This window comes from Hakea prostrata, chromosome 5 (assembly GCF_041222555.1).
Source record: "Hakea prostrata isolate BN-2017 chromosome 5, UWA_Hpros_2, whole genome shotgun sequence".
NCBI lineage: Eukaryota > Viridiplantae > Streptophyta > Magnoliopsida > Proteales > Proteaceae > Hakea > Hakea prostrata.
In genome coordinates this window covers 44,033,220-44,047,716 of record NC_142604.1, presented here as the reverse complement: position 1 = coordinate 44,047,716, position 14,497 = coordinate 44,033,220, and the positions used below count along the sequence as shown (strand labels likewise).

Sequence of the window (14,497 nt, the reverse complement as noted above, 5' to 3'; positions counted from 1 at the left end):
AAAAAAAAAAAAAAAAAAGAAAGAAAGAAAGAAAGAAAGAAAGGAAAAAAAGGGAAAGAGGAGATTTGATCATATCATTGTTTGGCTATTGCATTCTGCGACGTTTTAGTTTTTTTTCAAAAGGTGAAGACTGAAGAATTGCAGACAATTTTTTCAACATGGCCATTATCGATGGTACTACTGCTCCCACTGGATCCGAATATTTTCCCACTCTTCATTCTCTTTCGGTAAGATTTGACGGCACAAATTACTTGATCCGGGTCTCGGATCGCTTTACGACTATTCTTTGGAAGAGGACTAGTTGGATACATTACGGGCACCACTATCAAACCCACTACCATAGGTGTTTCACAGATAAATGGATATCAAATGACTCTCTTATTATGTCATTCCTTTTGAATTCCATGCATCCAAATATTGCCCGGGGTTACCTATTACTTGATACTGCAGCCCAAATCTGGAAGGCTACTACTGAAACATATGGACAATTGGGGAATGATGCACAGGTTTATGAGCTACGAAAGAAGCTTCATGAGACTACCCAAAAGGAACTAACTGTGGCCCACTATTATCTTTGAGTTGCGATCTCTTTGGCAAGAGTTGGATCATTATGGGGATTATCACCCCACTAATCCGGATGATGTGGCGACATATAAGAAGTACATTGATAAGATTTGAGTATATGGTTTCTTGGCAGGTTTGAACGTGGAGTACGATCAGATCAGAGTGCAAGTCTTAAGTCGTTCTCCCTTTCCTACACTAGAACAGTCTTATGCTCTTGTTCAGTGTGAGGAAAGTCGTCGATTAGTCATGCTTCATACTCTTATTATGGAGAAATCAGCTTTACAGTCTGTTCGCACTAAATCTGATCCGGCTAAGGAGATTGTTAAGTGTGAGCACTGTCACAAACCATATCATACCAAGGAAAATTGTTGGAAACTGCATGGGAAGCCTGCTGATTTTGAGCAAAAACGAGCACAAAGACAGGGAAAACCAAAGGCTAATCCTTCTGAGACAGTTTCCACCACACCCTCTGCAGACGTTGGTTTTTCACAGGAGGAGTTCGCTACTTTGCGACGTATTCTGCAGTCTTCTACTGCTGATACAGCCTCGACCACTGCTTCCTCTACTACCCCTACCAACTCCTACCTAGCTACTTCAGGATCTGGGGAAGGAGATTGGTCGTGGTAAATGAACTTTATTTGCTCGAGCCGATTGGAGGATCTACTTCTGCTTTGACTACATCTTTTAATACCGGTCCATCTGGTAATATTAGACCTTCATTAGTGGCACCATAGGCTAAGTCAACCCCCTTTCAAATTTTGTCATTTTCTCTAGATTTGTTTTTCTGATACTTTTATCTTACAATTACAATTTCTTCCTTTCCAAGTTTCCCCATTGGAATTTCCTTTGTTATTGTTTTCCCATGTGTAAAGCTACACGTGAGGGGGAGATTGAAGATGTCTACAATTCAAAGCCTTTCATGTAGACTTCCTTATGTAGAATTTTATCTTTGTTACCTTTGAAAGTTTGTCCCTTACCTTCGCAATCTTCCACTTTGGAGATCTAACATTGCTATAGAGTTATCTTTTTGACTGTGCAGAACTTGATCTCTGTTAACCCTGGAGATTTGCCCCTTAACTTGACATCTTCCCTTCGAAGATCTAACCTTGCAAAAGATTTGTCGTTTGACCTTTGCAGAACTTGATCTCTATTACCTTTGGAGATTGTCACTTATCTTGACAAATTTTCCCCTACCTTTGGAGATTGTCCTTTGGCAAACTTTCCCTTTAAAGATCTAACATTGCTACAAATTCCCTAGTTTCAGGGACCTATTCCCACTTTGGCTGTTTTACCCTAGCAATTGTTACCTCAAAAATATATTTTCCCCTCAGATTTGTGCAGAAATTTAGTCTTCTCAACATTTGAAGATTCTACCTTTTTTTTTGGGCGTTCTTCCGTGGAGACATAAAGTTGCAGTAAAGATGAGGACAAAGCAAATGGAAGTCTATAAGGCAGACGTAATCTATAAGTTTGAAGATAAAATTGCAGATGTTTACCTGGACAGATGTTTTATACTTTTTTGGTCAAGTTGGACATGTGTGATATCCATGCCTCAACTTGAGGGGGAGTGTTGGATTCTATTAGGAGTCTAATAAGAGTTTGTATAGGAGTTAAATTAGAGTTTGCATTCATGTAAACTTCTATTCCTTGTAATAGTCTACTTTCCACTTAATTATAAATAGAGGCTTGAGATCATGGATCAATAAGCCATTCTCCCACAATTGTTTCTTTCAACAGTGTGCCGTGTAGGTTGCACATCTGATCCATTTGTTTAGGTGCGCAAGAGACAAGCAGAGGGTGATGTATTACATTGACAGGAATTGTGAAATCAGTACACTCTTGCACAGTGTATTCGCACACTGAGTCAGCCACATAGAACTAGTCAGATAGTGTATCAGCGTTGTTGTCTAAGGACTGGATGACCTCAGAACAAATACATTCTAACGAATCCCACCAAGGATGATGTGACTCAGCCAACAAATACTGCACCATTCCCATCTAATAGCAAGTTGAGAGGAACCCTTCCTTAAAATTCTAACCAATAGCGAAGACAGCAAAAAGCATAAAGGTGTTGATCATCAAACATAGGAGATGGCTGCACTTCCATGACAAGTCCCTGATGGATTGGAGAAATGATTGTTCTTATATGTCTTTGCAAGTATGACCAAATGGAGGGTGGTCTACGATCACAAACGGAGGCTATAAGCAACTGCTGAGTATTATTGTCCCGTCCAAATGTGTGATGAGGGTCTAGGAAACTTCATTGTTGACCGCTCTATCCTAGGGCTGAAGGAGCCTATCTGAGAAAGTTAACTATCTCTACCTCCTATTCTCTTGTCCGAAATTCCTTGGAGTTGCTCTTCAACTGCTGCTATTGTTAGGTCTGTGAAGTTGAAGTTGCTTTAGATATCAGGCTACTTGTGTTGGACGGTTCTACTCAAACCAAGTTGGTGACTTGAAATTTTATTAGATGAAACCTTCTTCTTCTCCCTCTCTGTCTTAAAACCCTGTGGGTTTTATTGGCCTTCCATTCTACCTGATCCTCCTCTCAATCAGTCCACCTGTCATCCATTCATCCACTTTATTCTACCATTAATCCATAGGTTTGTATTTTTAGTCTGCCTCCATAACTGAGCATCCAAGCATCACTTTGGTCTCTAATTTGCAGCAGTCTCGCTTTCATAAAACTTCCCATTGATCCAAGTTTGGAGATAATCAGTTAGCTGTTCACTGTATGACACAAAGTTTCTACTTTCTGATACTTGTTTCTATTTTGATAAAAACAATAATAAGCCTTGTCCCAACCAAATGGGGTCGGCTACATGGGTTCTTGCCCTCCAACCAGTTCTGTTTGAGGCCATCCTAGATACAAGGCCTGAGTTATGCATATCCTTTCTCACCACATCTCTTTAGGTTATCTTAGGTCTGCCCCTAGCTCTTATGTTCCTTCAATTTGGATTATATCACTTCTCTGTACAGGGGCATTTATAAGCCTTTGTTGAACGTGGTGTGCCACCTCAAATGACTTTCTTGTAGCTTATCACTTATGAGAGCAACTCCTAGACCAACTCTAATATGATCATTCCTTATCTTATCCTTCTTAGTTTTGCCACTCATCCATCTTAGCATCCTCATATTTCCTACACTGAGTTTATCTATATGATTCTTTTTAACAGCCCAACACTCTGCATCATACATTATAGCTGGTCGATGACGGTCCTAGAGAATTTTCCTTTAAACTTTAATGGTATACGTTGATCACACAAGACCCCAGATGCACCTCTCCACTTCATCCACCTTGTTTTGATTCTTTGGGAAACATCATCCTCTATGTCACCTCTTTTATTAATGATTGAATCAAGGTACCTAAAACAATCACTCTGAAGAATCTCCTTATGGTCAAGTTTTACTACCTAATTATCTGTCCAATCATGACTAACGTTACAATTTGGATTTGTCTTCGTTCTACTTAGTTTACAAACTTTTTTCTATTTTAATAATTCGTGCCATATCTTCCAATTCAACAGTTGTTATCAAGCGAACCTTTCTGCAGTTGTTTACAACAAGACAAGTCTTAATTGGGACAAATGTTTATCATAGTTTGGCGGCTAGTTTGGCTTAGACCTTCCATTTCCAATTTTTGTCCTTGTTTGAAATTCAGTGAAATCTGGTACAATTGAGGCTAAGTGTCCCTATATAGCTTTACATTGCTGTCTTAAGTGTTCTTAGCCGTTCCTTTATCATAAATTTCCTCACAATTTCACATTTCATAGAGAAGATAACCTGTGTCATTACTGTAGAGTTCTCTATCTCCCATTTGGGATATGCTAGGTCATCAGGATCAGGAAATTTGATGGTGCCAGTAATGTAACCCTAGTGTTCCATACTATGAGGGGTTTCCCTTCACCATATGTGCCAAGTTTAAGTAGTTACTATTGTCCCACTTCACAAGAGTAATTTGAGTATTGGGTTGTCATAGAGTAGTTGAGTGGGAGCAGCACTACTGAAAACATCATTTTTTAATCCATTGACTCCACACATGATGAAGAAACCATGGTTATTAAAGCGGCAAAGTGACCAAAGTGATTGGGGCTCCGTCTTGGTGATTAGGCAATTAAGCAGCGCTCAGGCGGCAATAAAGCGACCAAAGCGGTGGAGTCAATATTTTTAATATAACTACTTTTAAACTATTTTTTAATACAAATACTTTTTATAATAAACTAAAGTACTAAACAAACATTCAACAATCACATTCATAAAAATAAAAATAAAAAAACATTCAAGAATCACAATCATGAAAAATTATCCAAAAAAAGAATAAAAACATAACTTCTTCTCATCAAGCATCATAAGATTCATAACAATAATTATGTAGATGATAAATTAATAGATCTCATTATTTGATTTCCAAGTCATTGTTTATTTAATGATTCATTGATTATCAATGTTGAATATGGCTCATGCTTCACATTCTTTGCCGAACAGCACCTTTGGGCCTCGGAGTTCATTTGCAAATTGGGCCTTGATTCCAAAATGGCTTACATATTTAAATTTATATATGGGATTGTAGAATAAATTATGATTAAAAAAAAATAATATGCACAAATTACAAAATGTAAAAAAAAAAAGCGGTTGCTTTAGCATCTAGGCGGCAATATGGCACAAAAGGCGGCAAAGTGGTGGTGCCTAAGCAAAAAAGCGGCAAGAAATCAGGCCGTTAGTTAAGTGTTCACAATTTAAGCGGTTTAAAAATCGCTTTGCCGCCTAGGCGGACGCTTTGATAACCATGGAAGAAACAAAGTTAACAGAGTAAGGTCAACACCTGAATTCAAGTGGGTAAAGTAGTTTTTTCAAAATCTGGTAATCACAGGACAGCAAATAGACAAGGCAAACATCTGGAAGAAAATCAACACCACCAAATCTTTCATAGCATAACTTCATCAAACAACTATTAGAGAATCTCAAACAACATAGATCGTCACCTTCAAACAATCCAATGTATCATAGACCCATTTCACAGGCAAAACAGAGAGAAACAAGACTTGGCGGTAACTCCTAAAAAAGAGAGGAATTCCACAATGCATGTGAGAATGGAGCAAGACCATGAGGGGAGGTGGAGTCAAATAATTCCTTAAGGCAATCCGATAAGCCAAACACCAGCTGTATTACTGGCCAATCAAAGGAGAAAGCAAATCTTTTTTTTCTTCTTTTCTTTTCTTTTCTTTCTTCCTTTTTTTTTTTTTTTTTTTTTTTTTTGGGGGGGGGGGGGGGGGGGAGACAACCTAGTGGTAATATGGGAGGGGGTGGGCTTGTGAAGCCTATCTTCAAATGATTTTGTCTTTTGGTGTCTCCATGGTCTTTATTGATACTGCTTGCAAGATTTCTTCAAACACTTCACATAAGAACCCCTTCCTTGGAACCCCTTTGTAACCTAGGAATCCAAAGTGAGAGACAAAGAAGAAAGAAAATAACTTGATTCTCAAAGCAATAAAATGTGCTATGATACCAAGTTCGAAGTCAACATATGAAATGAACAAGGAGAAAGGTGTAGAAACTAGAAAGAATGTTATAGAAGACGGAGAAGAAGTGAACTGTTAATGTTGAAATATTATGCGTTGGTGTGTTTTCTCCAACAGAGATATTACTTCACTAGTCGTAAGAAAAGGAATTATATACACCCCCTAGGGAGGTAAAGGGATAACACTAGAATTTGCAGGGGTCCCAATAATATCTAGGTAATGACTTGGATATCTAGGTAATATCTTGTTATTGTAAATCAACATTTTTTTTTTTTGGGGTTGGGGGTTTGAATTGGTTGAAGTAGTAGATTCTTGCCTAGTTTCAATATTGATAAAAGTTACACAGAAATGCAATAAATAAATAAATAAATAAATAAATAAATAAAGCACGCAACCACTAGCAATTATTAGGGTATTAGTGTGGTTTGGCTCAACTGAGTCTACATCCACTCCTCTCTAAGCTTTGAGAGAATTCTATTGTGATTCTTTACAAGTACAATAGGTAGGGGAAAAGCACCTTTACAATCTTGTTAGAGGATGAGGGAAATCTTTCTAGACAAGGATATCCAATTTCTTAAGGATGAGTGGCTCCTTGTAGGGCGCCCCAGGCCGGGCCCCGCGGGGGCCCCCCCCCGCCAGGCCCCCCCCGGCCCCCGATGAGTGGCTCCTTGTATTTACTCTAAATCAGTCCAGAGTTTAAGTACACAACCAATAATTCAAATGTAAATAAGATAAAGTTTTGCCTGTCAAAGGGTGTGGCAGAATACCCTTTGAGTGATTAATAAGTTAAAAATGATATGAATGAAGGTCTAATGCACCAATAGTCTGCAAGTAATTCCTCTTGGTGATACTTTGAAGATACAAAGGATGACACGTTGATGATGACGCATTGATGAAACATGCTCTTCAATTATGAGGAATGGAACCCAATGGAGAGTTTGAACTTCTAGGGAGAAAAGCTTGGTAATGAGAAGCTTTAGGTAGGCAAATCACTAACCTTATTCTAGTCATTAAGACCCCTATTTATAGCCAAAATGCAGATTATTCTGATTCCCAGTCGGTAACCGTCATATTTTTTGTTTTTCGGTTGACCTTTACATGTGTGAGTCGGTACAACTAGCTTTTACATAAATATAGCTATTGAAAGCTTACTTGGCTAACTGGTCTTTGATGGTTGGCTAGTACATCGACCGGTAGGCTATTGGTCGTCCAGCCGTGTATAGGTCACAACTCTATGCATTTAACTCTTAACAGTCAAAGCATTCTAATGAGATCGTCGACCTGTACATCAATCAGTAACTTCCAAAGGCAATTTTTGACCAATTTGTCTGAATGGGCAATTGTCCTAAGGTATGAGACAGTAGAAGCTTATGCATGAATACTTAAAAATCATGGAAGTGCAATTTTATGTAATTACATCATGCCAAATGCCCTATATTAAATACAAGGTCTTGAATCTTTGATCAATCCTGCACTCCTGATTGATGCCATTTTCAAGATAATTTGTCCATGAGTTGTGTGGGAAGATCTTTGGTATAGTATTTCTGTTTGTAGCAAGCAGTTTAATTTCTCCTTGGGCTTGACTTTCATGTATGACATGAGATCTTTGATTTGGCTTTCCTCCTATGTCCAAGCACTTCAAATATTCTTTATTTAGCTATTAGTCTATCACACAGAGTGTTAGTGTATTCTTATGTATTTGTGATCATCACAGTTAATGGAGGATTTCCAACAGATATCTCAGTGAGATCACACTATCTAAGAATTTTATTGTAATCTTTTTCCACCCAAATCTGACGTTGGTCTGACCAAAACAATGAATAAATAAAAGATCTCTGTGCGACTTGGTTTCTTGGACCTCTCAGTTTTCTGGACAACTGAGTTGACCTTCAAACTCCAGTCTGTGATAAGTTCCTACTTGGTTTTTTGACGATAACTAGTTCCTAAAGTAACATTATAACATAAACTCTAACAACAAGCATATGGGGCTTATTTATGTATTACGCCTTATCCTGGGTTTATATATGTGTTGTGCAAGGACCACAGATCTTGGCCTGCATGTACAGGGGAGTGTTGATGTATACCTTGATGCTGCCCTTCCCTAACAGCATGAGCTTTTAGGTGAACCAGTACCTCTTGTTTTAGTTATTTCTCTGGATCTTTAAGAGACAAAAAAGGTGATCATATATGTAGCTGGGGTATGAAGAAATTTTCATTGTTATTTTTGCTAACCCTAGGTCTAGTTTATTCTCTGATCTTTAAATTTTTATTTTTTTAATTTTTTTTTACTGATTAAATCCTCTCCCATCACCCACGGGGAATAGAACAAACATTTTGACTTTGGTTATGATTGTTTCTGTTTGGTCAGAAATTTGTTACCGTATATATTCCCTATGACATTGATGGCTGTAGCAGCTGCCATGCTGTTACTGAAGGGGCTTAAAGAGCAAGGTCGCCTGGGAAGATCATTTGGGAAAGTTACAATACGTGATCAGCCACCTTCTAACACAATTCAAAAGATCATAGCTTTAAAAGAAGCAATGCGTGACTTGGAAAAATATCTCCAAAATCTGAATGTTACACTTCTGAAAATCCGAACGATCATTTTATCAGGTCAACCTCAGGTATGCTTTCCTGATGAATGAATTTTTATCTTTTAATTGATGATGGCAAGGAAAATCTTGAAATCAACTAGATGAATACCTATTGGATGTAATGTCTATAACATCATTTATTCTTCAATGTATGCATCTAGTTACCTGATAGATACAAGTGGTTTTTTAATGTTCATTTTTTTTCCGGGAGGGAGGGGGAAGAAGGGGAGCTCCAATTTATGATATAATGCAAGGCTACCCATTGTAAGTTGAAGTCCATTTTTAGGATTGCACTGTCTTCTGGATGAGCTTTATAGTCAATAACAACATATTAAACCTTATCCCAACTTAAAGGGGTTGGCTACATGAAGCAGAACGTAGTAGGAAAGCTGTCCTCTAAACAAGATAAAGGGGACGAGGGAATGGGAGTTTGAAATGAAAATTGGAAATATAGACTGATGAATGCAAGAGGATAACAATATCAGCTATATGGATCTGCTACACAGATCCTGGCCCTCTAATTGACTCAATCTGCAATACTCAGTATGGAACCTGGAGTATGAATGTTTTTCCTCACAAGATGATATACGTCCAAAGATTTACTCCAAGTGGAAGGCCAAGGTCCAAGACAAACCCTAAGTTTGCAGGGTTTGCTTCCCAGCAGCACAACAAGGGGCTCGAAAGTATTTCTTCATTTACGTAAGGTCTCGGCTGGGAAAGGGCATTTGGAATTCTTCCAGCTAGATGGGATTCCATGCAAATGTCCAATTGAAAGACCTATTTCCAAGTCAGTCTCGGATTTCTATTAAGGTTAACTAAAGTCCTAATTGGATTCTGTATTCTAAGGCTATGAAAGCCCTCCTATTGATGGAAATATTACACCTTGATCTTTTATGAAATTTCTAAGCCTTGCTTCCCAGAAATATTGTCCTTTTATTGTTCACAGTTAGAATGGTGTTCTCAGTCCTTGGTAAGGTATCGCTACAGTATTTGATAAAAGGATTTTGTTGGTTGAGTTCTACTAGGAGTTCAACTCTATTAGAGTTTCTATTAATGTAAATTTCTATTTCTTGTTACCCAAGTAAGGGTATTTATGAAATAGTGTTATTTTCACTTTGTTATAAATAAAGGGCTTCAGATCACACTGATCAAGCGAGCCATTCTACAAACATCGTGTTTCTCAACATGGTATCAAAGCCTAAGTTCAATTAGGGAAGAGAAGAAAAAGAAAATCTCGCTGAGGAAGACCTACCTCCATTGCCAAGACATCTCACCCAAACCTACAACTGTTCCAAAAGCCATTGAAGAAACATTCGCCCAACCCTGCTTCTGCCATTAACCCAAACTGTCCCACACTTATTGTAGAAACATTCGCCCAACCTTGCTTCCACCATTGACCAAAGAAAAAAACAAAAAAACCCCGGCTTCGCCATCAACTTTGCTTCCACCTCTTCTCGCTTTCACCTTGAGACTCTGCTTCTGCCATCAACCCTACTTCCAGCTTCTTCTCTCTTTCACTTGTTGACATTGCATCGCTCCATTGCCTATCGAGACTCCATCGCTTCATCGCCACTTTACCTAAACCCAGGGACAATGCATCCTTTAATAACCTAAGCCCATCGAATGGACCAGACCAGCCCATCTTTAACTAAACCATATTTTAGTTTTTCCCCTCTAAACCTATGGTTCTATTAGCCCAAAACCAGAAAGAAGATGTTTCAGGGGCTTTGTTTGTAAATTTGCATATTTTCAGGGATTTAATAGAAAATCTGCATTTTTAGGGACCTATTTGTGAATTTACATAATTTTAGGGGCTTATTTTTAAATTTGCATATTTTAGGGACCTATTTGCAAATTCACATTTTTCATGGGCTTATTGTAATTTCCCATAGTTTTAGGGCCTTTGTTAAAAAATATGTATATATGGTGTTCCTTATATGCACCTTTCAAATCCTATTATTCTCTAGATTTGTTTGGGTGGTTTGGCTATTGCATTCTGCGACGTTTCTGTTATTTTGAAAGGGTGAAGATTGAAGAACTACAGACAATTTTTCAACATAACAACTACCGATAATACTCTTGCTCCCACTGGCTCCGAACATTACCCCACTCTTCATCTTCTTTCGGTAAGATTTGATGGAACAAATTATTTGATCTGGTCTCGATCTATTTACCTGATTATCGCCGGAAGAGGACTTGTTGGACACATTACAGGCGCCACTATTAAACCTACTACCACAGGTGTTGGACACATTACGGTCCCAAATAACTCTCTTATTATGTCATTTATTTTGAATTCCATGAATCCAAATATTGCCCGTGGATACCTATTACTTGATACTACAACCCAAATCTGGATGGCCACTACTGAAACATATGGACAGTTGGGGAATGATGCAAAGGTTTATGAAAAGCTTCATGAGACAACACAAAAGGAACTGACTGTGGCCCAATATTATGCTGAGTTGCGATCTCCTTGACAAAAGTTGGATCATTATGGGGATTATCACCCCATTAATCTAGATGATGTGGTTACTTATAGGAAGCACATTGATAAGATTTGAGTATATGACTTCTTGGCAGGTTTGAATGTGGAGTACGATCATATCAAAGTGCAATTATTAAGTCGTTCTCCCTTTCCTACACTTAAACAGTCTTATGCCCTTGTCATTGTGAGGAAAGCCGTTGATTAGCCATGCTTCATGCTCCTATTGTGGAGAAATCAGCCTTACAGTCTGTTAGCACAATCTGATTCGGCTAAGGAGATTGTCAAGTGTAAGCACTATCACAAACCATATCATACCAAGGCCAATTATTGGAAGCTCCATAGGAAAACTGCTGATTTTGAGCGAAAAAGAGCACAAAGAAGAGGAAAACCAAAGGTTAATCTTTCTGAGATGGTTTCCACAACACCCTCTACAAACATTGGTTTTTCACAGGAGGAATTAACTACTTTGTGACATATTTTGCAGTCTCCTATTGCCGGTACAACCTCTACTATTGCTTCCTCCACTACCCATACCAACTCCTACCTTGCTACTTCAGGTAAAACTTTTACAAGCTTCCATGTTTCTTTAGTTTTTGCACCTTGGATCATTGATACAGGAGCCATAGATCATATGACTGATTCATCCTCTTTTTTCTTACATTATGCCCCAACTCCGGAAAAGATAAAGTTCGAATTATTGATGGCTCCTATTTTTCCATTGCTAGAAAAGGAACTATTCAACATTCTCCGTCGCTTTCTTTGTCTAAAATTTTACACGTTCCCTCTTTCTCTACTAACTTGCTCTCTATCAGTAATCTTACACATGACTTGAATTGTAAAGTGATTTTTTTCCCATCTTATTGTGTCTTCCAAGATCTGGTCACGGGGAAGGAGATTGGACGTGGTAAACTAGATAATGGACTTTATCTGTTGAAGCCAATTGGAGGATCTACTTCTATTCTGATTGCATCTTCTAATCAGGTCCATTTGGTACTATCAGACCTTCATCAGTGGCACCATAGGCTTGGTCACCCCCTCTAGGAACTTTTAAGAAAGTATTTTCTGATTTAGTTTTTCTTGAAAAAAGGATGAATTTTTTTGTGAAGCCTGCATTTTTTGCAAAGCAGACTCGTTCTACTTATTCACCGTCTCTTCATAATAGAACTCTATTCCTTTTGTTTAATTCATACTGATGTGTGGCCCCATGTCGACGTGTGTCTATTACTGGCCATAGGTACTTTGTTACTTTTATTGATTGTCACTCTTAATCTACATTGATTTATCTTTTAAAACAAAAAAGAATGAGGTTTTCCAATGTTTTCTTGATTTCCATAATATGATTAAAACTCAGTTCACTACCACTGTGAAGATCCTTCGCAGTGACAAAGGCACAAAGTATATTAATGGTGAATTTCAAAAATATCTCTCTGACTTTGGCATAATACACCAGACCAGTTGTGTTGATATGGCTGCCCAAAATTGGGTTGCCGAAAGAAAGAAACGACATCTTTTATAGATAGCATGTTCAATTATGATTACTGTAAATGTCCCTGACCAATACTGGAGTGATGTTATACTCACTGCTTCTTACCTTATGCATAGGATGCCCAGTATGATACTTGGTTTAAACGTCCTAATGAGATCCTCTAGGGAGCCTCCTTTTTTTTTATTCCCCCAAAGATTTTTGGATGTGTGTTATGCCAGAATCATAGCCCACCAAAGTAAGCTGGCTCCCCACAGCCTACGTTGCATTTTCTGTAGTATTCTGCTACTCAGAAAGGGTATAAATGTTATCATCCTCCTTCTAGGAAAACCATTGTCTCCATAGATGTAATTTTTAATGAGTTTTGCCCTTACTATACACCTCTCTAGGGGGAGAGTCCTAGAGGAGAGGTGCTCTTTCCAACTCTAGACCTTTCTATCACACCACCACAACACAACCTAGGAGTTCAAAAAGTGTTTTCTGAGCAAGGGGAGACTTTGGCCAGTATACTTGAGGACTCTAATTCTCCCCCTCCAGTTTTCTGAACCATGTGAAGAACTTGGTCATGGGGAAACCACTTCTGTGAGGCACACTATTTGAGGTCTTTCAAAACAAGATTGATAAGGAGGTGCAGACTTATCAGAGGAAGAATTACAATTGGCCAAAGCAGATGGAGAAAGGTGACACGTTACCACTTCAGTCTCTTGCTCTAAAATCAGATTTTATTGTTCCCCTTGAGGTATCTTCTTCTGATCTTTCTATTGCCGTTAGAAAAGGAGTCAAATCTTGTACTCAGCATCCCATAGCTAAATATGTTTATTATGACTGTTTGTCTGACTCTTACCGTGCTTTTATATCATCTCTATCATCTATATATGTTCCTAAAAGTTGGCAGGAAGCCTGCTAATAAGAGATGGAAGGTAGCTAGGGTGGAGGAAATGCAGGCAATGAAGAAAAATGATACTTAGGAGCTGATTACACTAACTCCAAGAAAAAAACCCGTGGGCAGCAAATGAGTTTTTGTGGTTAAACAAAATATGGATGAATTAGTCAACAGGTTGAAGGCTAGACTAGTTGCAAAGGGGTTTACCTAGACCTATGGGATTGATTATCAGGAAACTCTTGCCCCTATTGTGAAACTGAACACTATCAGATCCTACCAACATCATGTTTCTCAACAGTTTTTGGTGAAGACAAGTCAAGATCCTTCTTTTGGTTGAGGATTCAAGCTAGACAACCACTCTTGCACATTCATAGCTTCATTACTGGCCTCCTTATCCAAGTATTTCATAGCCAGCAACCCATTGCTTTTCCTTTCACCTTTTTGTTTTATTTTATTGAATTTTCTTGAAATTTTAAAACAGGAAACTCCATATCTTCAAATTTGGCCATCCAAAACCAACCCCATTCTAACACCTAGAAGTATCCCGTCTACACCACTTAGACATATCTTAGTTTTGTGACTTTCATCCCATTCTCAAGAAATCTCCCTTTTGCCTTGAAACCTTAACTAAGGCTCCTATTGAGATTAATGGACATTGTTACATAAAAGATCATAACTTAGGCCACAGAAACCCCCTATCACAAAACCCTTCAGATAATCCCTAACCCAACCAAACATACCCAACTATTTTGTCCCATAAGTGGCTCTAATCTAGACTATGGAAGATTTGGATTCTAGTTGATCATCTGTCAATTTAAGACTAAATCATATGGTCATTTAGGCCTGTCCCTAACTGTTTAGCTCTTTGAATCAGGACCATTATGTTGAATGTGACCATGCCACCTCAGATGACTCTCCCGCAGCTTGTCATTGATCGGGGCAACCCAAAATGAGCTCTAATATATT

General features: G+C 38.3%; 1 protein-coding gene across 1 annotated transcript in view; it reads left to right on the top strand.

The window, feature by feature from the left end:
* LOC149016055 (chromosome-partitioning protein, putative (DUF639)) overlaps nt 1–14,497 on the top strand; it is a 115,013-nt gene that overhangs the window by 69,527 nt on the left and 30,989 nt on the right. The window contains exon 10 of the mRNA XM_089157177.1: nt 8,452–8,707. Within this exon, the coding sequence (XP_089013303.1) occupies nt 8,452–8,707 (256 nt within the window). The remainder of the gene's footprint in view (nt 1–8,451; nt 8,708–14,497) is intronic.